General features: G+C 41.5%; 1 protein-coding gene across 1 annotated transcript; it reads left to right on the forward strand.

The window, feature by feature from the left end:
• LLPH (LLP homolog, long-term synaptic facilitation factor) lies at window positions 1–7,781 on the forward strand. The gene is made up of 3 exons (XM_077775257.1): window positions 1–83; window positions 2,166–2,385; window positions 7,168–7,781. Exons 2-3 carry the CDS (start codon window positions 2,181–2,183, stop codon window positions 7,344–7,346), a joined length of 384 nt encoding a protein of 127 aa, XP_077631383.1. The 5' UTR covers window positions 1–83; window positions 2,166–2,180; the 3' UTR covers window positions 7,347–7,781.
• Window positions 7,782–8,048: the final 267 nt, after the last annotated feature.

An 8,048-nucleotide genomic window follows, 5' to 3' on the forward strand; every position in this document is an offset into this window, starting at 1 on the left:
GAAGGCGCTGGCAGGAAGGCGGAAGTGTCGAGACTTCCTGTCAGCGTGGTCTGCGTGCCATCTCCGAGGTTCTGACTTACCTGGTGAGTTCTCTGTTTTCTGGGTGCAGTGAGGCCTGGGACGTGAGAATCTAACCTGCCGCCCGTAGATAGTCTCATCTCAAGCCGGGGCCCTCTCTGGGCAAGGTCGTCTCTGGGCAAGGTCGTCTCTGGGCCCGAGACGCAGCCCTCCGTCAGGAACGAGGGTGTTCCGTGGTGGGGGGGGTGGCGGTCCTCTGGCTTCCCCGTGCTCTGTGAAACGTGGAGCCCTCCTTTGTGGGTAGCCTCGCTCAGGTTATCCTGGGCCCTCAAAGTTGTTTACCGCAACCCCTCAGCCCTTGCCCCCCGCAGGCTCGGATTGTTGTAGTTAGGGGAACAGAGTGACTTCGTGGCTGCTAGTTGTGGGCCCCAAACTGTTAACTGTTAGTTATCCATTCAACAGATGCTCAGTGCCCTGGGGGATCCAACGAGGAACAAGACCTATTTAGTTAGCGCCTGCCTTCGCGGAGCCCGCAGTTCACCGGGATGACAGAAAACGAACTAAATATTTTCAGATTGTAACGCGTATTTAAAAGGAAAGAAAAGGATGATGTGGTGGAGAATAAAAGGAGGGAAGCTTACGGGGCGGGGGAGGTCAGAGAATCCCTTTCAGAGGTACTTAAGTGAAGGAGCAAGTTTTGGTAAGATCATTCCCAGGCATAGAAGGGGCAAATTGTAAAGGTACTAAAGTGGAGGTAGTTTGGACTTTGAAATTTTCCCCCCCAATATCATGTCTCAACATTTTATGTAACTGCTTGATTGATTTATAGTTATTAAATTGCACATGTTTAAAATGTGTAATGTTAAGGTTTTTTTTTTTTAATGTTCATTTTTTGAGAGAGGTAGAGGGAGAGAGCAGGGGAGGGACAGAGAGAGAGGGAGAGAGAGTCCCAAGGGGGCTCCCACTGTCAGCCCAGAGCCCATGGAAGTTTAGGGGGACTGGAACTCACTAACCATGAGATCATAACCTGAGCTGAAATCAAGAGTTGGTGCTCAACTAACTGAGCCACCCAGGCGCCCCAGTGTAAGTTGTGATATACGTATACAAACATCTATCACTGCAACCAAGATTATGTTCTAAATCACTCTCAAAAACCTTTGTCCAAACCCTTCATAGTACCTAGAATTCCTTCCTTCCCATTCCTTCTCACATCCCCACACTGTGCCTAGGTTGTCACTGATTGAGCTTTTTTTCCCAATGTAATTGGTACTTGGGGATGAAGTGGAGCCTGGAGCCTGAGGTGAAATAGAGTTGAAGGTCACAAATAGTCTTGCAGATTCTGAATATAAAGTGGGATATCATTTAAAAAGAATTCCGTGAAAGATTATGAAAAGCTCTTAAGTTTTTAAAAGCTCACACTAACTGCCTTTTAGAGGATTTAGGGCTAGGATGAAGAACAGCAATAGTGGATATAGACAGGTTTAAAGTAGCTAAATTGAGGGGCACCTGGGTGGCTCAGTCGGTTAAGCACCCAACTTCAACTTCTGCTCATGTCATGATCTCACCGTTTGTGAGTTTGAGCCTTGCATCAGGCTCTGCTGTCTGTCAGCACCGCGCCTGCTAGGGATTCTCTGTCTTCCCTCTCTCCCTGCCCCTCCCACGCATGTGCTCGCTCCCTCTCAAAAATAAACAGTAAAGAAATTGTTTTAAGTAGGTAGGTTGAGTTGAGGGCAGGTTAAGGAGGAAGTGTCCTATAAGCTTGGAGGCAGTCAAGTTAAAAGTTACATATAAAAACATTTTGTAATTTGTAAGTTGCTGCATAATGTAAGGTGATGATGGTCTTTGCATTTGGGGGGAGATTCCATTTCTGCACCTTGTGTGGAAACTCCAGGAGCTTTCAGAATTGACCTACAGTTGGCCAGTGACCACGGGGAGTTTGATTTGGTGCTCTTGTTACTTAGTGGCTGTGTATGCAGTGTTGATTCTCACATAACTTGTACATTATGCTGCCATAAATCATGAACAGAGTGAAGTGTGTTACATTCCATTTGCTCATGTTTTGTAGCGATACCTTTTGACCTGGTTTTCTAAGGATTTGCCCTTTTTTTGGTAGTAAATTTTTGCTTTTGTATATGTATTTCTGGTAGCTTTCCAGGTAAAATATGGCTAAAAGCTTACGGAGTAAGTGGAAAAGGAAGATGCGTGCTGAAAAGAGAAAAAAGAATGCCCCAAAGGAACTCAGCAGACTTAAAAGTATTCTTAAAATAGATGGTGATGTTTTAATGAAAGATGTTCAAGAGATAGCAACTGTGGTGGTACCCAAACGTTGTCAAGAGAAAACTGAATGTGCGGTGCAAGATGAAAAAGGTGAGTTTAAGTGCTTCATGTAAAAAATAATAATAGGGACACCTGGGTGGCTCAGTAGATTAAGTGTCTGACTTTGGCTCAGATCATGATCTTATGGTTTGTGAGTTCAATCCTTGCATCGGGTTCTTACTGACATGCGGAGCCTGCTACAGATTCTCTCTCTCTCTCTCTCTCTCTCCCTCTCTTCTTTCTCTCTCACTCACTCACTGCTTCTCTCTCTCTGCTCTTTCTCTCTCTCTCAAAATAAATAAATAAATAAACAAAAAAATTAATAATGATTCTATCAGTTTTCTTTTGTGACTCTTTCCCTTTTAGACTGTCCCCCACTCTTCCCTGCACATGCTTCCTTACAAGCCTCCTCCCATGCCCATATGATTCTTTGAAGGCTTATAGTCATGCTAGAGATTCTGTGCTAAACTATTTTAAAGTCACCTCATGTGAGTAGGCAGTTTTGGATTTTTCAAAGTGTTTAGGCTTGTACAACAGCCTAAGTGTGTCAGAAATAGTATAACAGGAGTTGACGAATGTAGACGCCTCCTTGTTGGCAGAGAACACTACTCAGTAGAGACTAGGCAAGATAGCAGATCGTTTTTCATTTTATCCTTTGTAAGATCTAGTTCCCATTCAAAGAATCCTTATATGCCGTTATATTATTTTCCTAAAAAATCAAAGTTCCCCTGTATTTGATTTTGACAGATTCTAGGTACCTCTATCTTCATCACAGTCTAAAGTTAGAGGCCGTGTATGTTAGTAGCTTCAGCACAGGAAAAGACTCCTTGGTTTTCACATCCTCATATAAGACTTTGGCAACAAGCTGAAATAAGCACTTGTAATCATCAGGCTCTTAAAATAGAAGTATATTTATGTGGCTTCCAGTGGTCAAGGAAGAGAGCAGTGATCCTCAGCCTTCCAATCCTAGAAGTTTTCCCTCTTGCTAATATTACTCTCTCAAAAGCAGTAACTCCATGTGTCTGAATCCTCTGCATTCTCCAGGGCTGTGTGCCTGTATCCTGCTTATTGGCCTGTCTTCTTCACTGGGCCATTCAGACAGCATAAATGTGTTCTAGGATGCCTCTTCTAGAAAGACAAATCCTTCCCTTGATCCCACATTTCTCTCAATCGGCTGCTTTAGTTCAGCTCTCCTTGACACTTTTTAACACTGTATGTCTCTTTTTCCTCGTATGTACAACACCTCTGCCCATTTGCTCTTTTTTCTGTCACTGAGATAAAATTCACATAACATAAAATTAACCACCTTAAAGTATGCAATTCAGTAGCATTCAGTACATTGATGATGTATTCCAACCATCATCTCTTTTTCCAAAATATTTTCATCACCTTAAGAGGACATTTTGTGCACATAAAACTGTCTCCCTCTTCCTCCCTTCATGGAGTCTCTGGCAACCACTAATGTGTTTTCTGTATCTATGGATTACCTTTTCTGGATATTTCATATAATTGAAATCCTATAACATGACCATTTGTGTCTGACTTCTTTCACCGAGCTTAATGTGTTTGAGGTCCATCCATGCTGTAGCATGTATCAGTACTCATTTTTTAAGGCTGAAGAATACAGCATTTTATGTACATTCCATCTATTGTTTACCCAATCATTAGTTGATGGCCATTTGGGTCGTTTCCACCTTCTGGCTGTTGTGAATAGTGCTACTGTGAACATTTGTGTACACATTTTTGTTTAAATATATGTTTTCATTTCTTTTGGATTTGTACTTATGAATGGAATTGGCTGGGTCATTTGATAATTCTGTTTACTGTTTTCTATATCAGGCATGCTAGTTTTTCCTTGTTTTTTGGGGGAGGAGGGGTTGAGAATTGCCTCATCCTACCGGGTGTGAAGTGATATCTAATTGTTTTGATTTGCATCTCCTCAGTCATTAACGCTGTTGATGTGTTCGTATGCTTGTTGGCCATTTGTATACTGTCTTCGCAGAAAGATCTTTTCAAGTCCTTTGCCCATTTTTATTTTATTTTGAGAGAAAGAGCTCACGCAGACAGCGGTAAGGGACAGAGGGAGAGGGAGAATCTCAAGCAGGCTTTACGCTGGGGCCGATGATGTTGGGGCTCGATTGCATGTCCCTGAGATCATGACTTGAGCTGAAATCAAGAGTCAGGACGCTTAACTGACTGAACCACCCAAGTGCCCCTTTGCTGATTTTTAAATTGGATTGTCCTTTTGTTGAATTGTAAGTGTTCTTTATATATTTTGCATGGTAGATGCCTATTTGCTTTTGAGTCTGTTCAATTTACTCTATAGTTTTCTCTCCTATTTTCTGTTTTCTCTTATACTTTATTATGATTTTCATAGCTTTGTTGTCTATCTCTTATTTTGAACTGTTCAGTTTTCCTATTATATTTTTAATTTCTGAAAGTTCTTTTTTCTCTTTTATTCTTTCTTTGTTGTAGCCTGGGGTTCTTAATGGAAATATCTTCTCTAATCTCATTGAGGGTATTCATTGTAGTTTGCGAAATTTTGATCTACTCTGTGCATTGTCTCCTTTTTTGAAGTCTTTCCCTCCACCCCCTGCCTTCCTTTATTTTCATCTTTCTCTTACACAATGAGGTTTTCTTCAAAGTCTAGTGAATGGTTGTTTATATTTAAAAGTAGAGCACTAAAATGATGAATGGAAGCTGGCAGGGGAAGTGGGGACAAGGTGTGGGGGAGGGCTTATCAGCTGTTAGACTTGGAGTATGATTGGGTTGAACCTAGAAGGTTCTGTAGGAGAGGATCTATCTCAGAACCTAGGTCTTTTCCTCTTCTCACATCATTCTTAGAGAGGAATTCTCTCATCTCCTGCATGCAGCAATGTCCAGTTTCCCTCCTTCTTGGAGTATTTCACGAATTCAGTGGGGATCGAACTGAGGGTGTGGAGTCTCTCCATTTAGTAATCTGCCTGTTTTCAGTGTGGTTGCTCATCTCTACCCTCAGGTCCCTGTTTCCCCCTCATTTCATTTCCTTCAACTGCACACTCAGTTTCTTAAGCCACAAACCTAGATCCCTTTTTCCTTTATCTCCCACCTCTAAACCGTTAGCACATCTTGAATATCTCCAAAATACTTTAGGAATCTGTCCGTTTTCCTCCTTTCATGTTTTCACTTTAAGATGACCATTATTTCTTGCCTGAACCAAGATAGGAGTCTGTTTTACTTCTCTCTTCAGCTCTTGCTCCCTTTTGATTCTCTTTTTTGTTTTGTTTTGTTTTGTTTTTAATAGAGAGCACATGCAAGGTGGGGGGAGGGGGGGAGGGCAGAAGGAGAGAGAAAATCTTAGGCAGGCTCCGTGTTCATTGTGGAGACTGATGTGGGCCTCCATCCCAGGACCCTGGGATCCGGATCTGAGCCAAAATCAAGAGCTGGATGTTCAACCAACTGAGCCACCAAGGCACCCCCTTTTGATTCATTTTTTACATATCAAACAGTATGATCTTTTTAGAATAAATAGGCAAGTTATTGTCATTCCCATGCTTAAAACATCTCATTCCCTTTCCTTGTGTTCATCAGAGCCTACCGGGTCTTAATGTGCTTCTGGTGCTTCTCTTTAAAAAAGCCACTTAACACAGGCTGCGGTCTGCTTTGTTATTCTCCTTTCAAAAGAACATTCTAAATTCCATGACAGTAAGGAGTGTATTTGGACCACTGTATCCCCAGAACCTGGAACAGCACCTAAAATATCATTCAAAAGCTAGTTAGTGGGGGTGCCTGAGTGGCTCAGTTGGTTAAGTGTCTAACTTCAGCTCAGGTCATGATCTCATGGTTCATGAGTTTGAGCCCCGCATCGGGCTCTGTGCTGACAGCTCAGAGCCTGGAGCCTGCTTTGGATTGTGTGTCTCCCCACCCCCCACCCCTCCCTGGCTCCAGTACTCTAGTATACTTTTTTTTCTTTCTTAAGTAAACTCTGCTCCCAATGCGGGGCTCAAACTCACAATGCAAGAATTGTGTGCATTACCAACTGAGCCAGCTAGGCAATCCTATATCCAGATTTTTCTTTTCTTTCCTTTTCCTTTCTTTTCTTGTCTTTTCTTTCTCCCTCCCTTCCTCCCTCCTCCCTTCCTTCCTTCCTTTCCTCCCTTCCTCCCTCTACCCACATGGTGCTTGAACTCATAGGAGCCTGAGGTAGAGAGTCACATGCTCTACTGACAGCCAAGCAGGCACCCCGTCGTCGTTTTTCTTTGTCATCTGCCTATCACAGGCTTGTTGCTTACTACTCCACCTCTTCCGAGTGCACTTCATGAGAAGTGGCTGACCATTCTTCATAGTTCATTTGCTTCTAAGGCCTGTCCATTAAAAGTGTGGGTACACTTAATAGGCTCAGCTGTCCTGTTTAGCTCAAGAAAGCTAAACTGAGAATGATTCTTATCTGAGAAGTGTTTTTATAACTCTCTTATGCTCCCAGCCACACACTTATCCTTCGTGCAGTAACTAAAACCCATACATCCTAAATGTTTGCTATTTAACTTATCCAGAGGACAGTCATGACAACATTCTTCGTAAAGTTTCTTAGTGACTAAATAGAGGACGTCTCTAGTCCCTCACAAAAATACTTTTTATGTCTTTCGGGGTTGTAGGAACCCATGGGAGCATTTTGAGTCCATTGAATGTGCTGTGAGGGCTTTCGTCAGAGCATTCCATAGAGAAAGGGATTTTTTTTTTCTTTTGTAGTTTCAGAACCACTTTCAGCTCTGATGTGCTCACTGCATTAACATGCTTTTCCACAAGGTTCTTTCTTTATTCATGAGCGTTAATAGTGTTCCATTTTTTATTCAGATGACATGAAAATGGAGACTGATATTAAGAGAAACAGAAAGAGTCTTCTCGACCAGCATGGACAATACCCCATATGGATGAACCAGAGACAAAGGAAAAGGCTGAAGGCAAAGCGAGAAAAAGGGAAGGGTAAAAGCAAAGCAAAAGCAATAAAGGCAGCCAAGGGTTTGGCCTGGTAGACTCTTAAAACATTGAAAAATCCTACATAGGACACATCTTCGATTAGAATGTGTACGTGGATTTCAACTTTCACGAAATGAAAACTGTGTTTCCAGATTTAACTTGGCCTTTTTCTTCGATTCAAACCCAGCTTAACGCTTCACATTTGTTTTGGGAGCTTGATAAAATATTTTCTTTGATAATTAAAAGTGACACTGATGCTTTAATTGGATGCTGTCCAAAGTACAGGGGTTCTCAGACATCAAAATTCTAGCAAGTGTTACTGTGGATGTAATTGTTTGGTCTCCATTAAGGTGAAAAAAAGATACTGACACATTTGAGCGAATTCAGGTTTAAAGAAAACTTACACAACTTAAAATATGTCAGTGGATCTTATAAGCACTACTTGTTTAGAGTTTTAATTTTAATTCAGAATAAAAGATATTTTGTCTGGATCTTGAAGTGCTTTTCTTTCATATGTCCTTAAGGTTTTCTAGTAGAAGAGAAGACCATCTTCAATCGTTAAAAAAGTCTTAAGTTTTTAGGTAGAATACTAACATCTACAAATTAATATGCTCCTTCTTTTTAGGAGATAGAAGATCCTGGGAACTGGTTCGATGTCAACTTATATATTATGGAGCCTAATAAAATACAACATTTCTCACAGTATATTTCTTAGAATCTGTTTTTCTAAATGTATGGTGAAAAATATATTTTGTAAT

The sequence above is a fragment of the Crocuta crocuta genome, unplaced genomic scaffold (assembly GCF_008692635.1).
Source record: "Crocuta crocuta isolate KB4526 unplaced genomic scaffold, BGI_CrCroc_1.0 scaffold97, whole genome shotgun sequence".
NCBI lineage: Eukaryota > Metazoa > Chordata > Mammalia > Carnivora > Hyaenidae > Crocuta > Crocuta crocuta.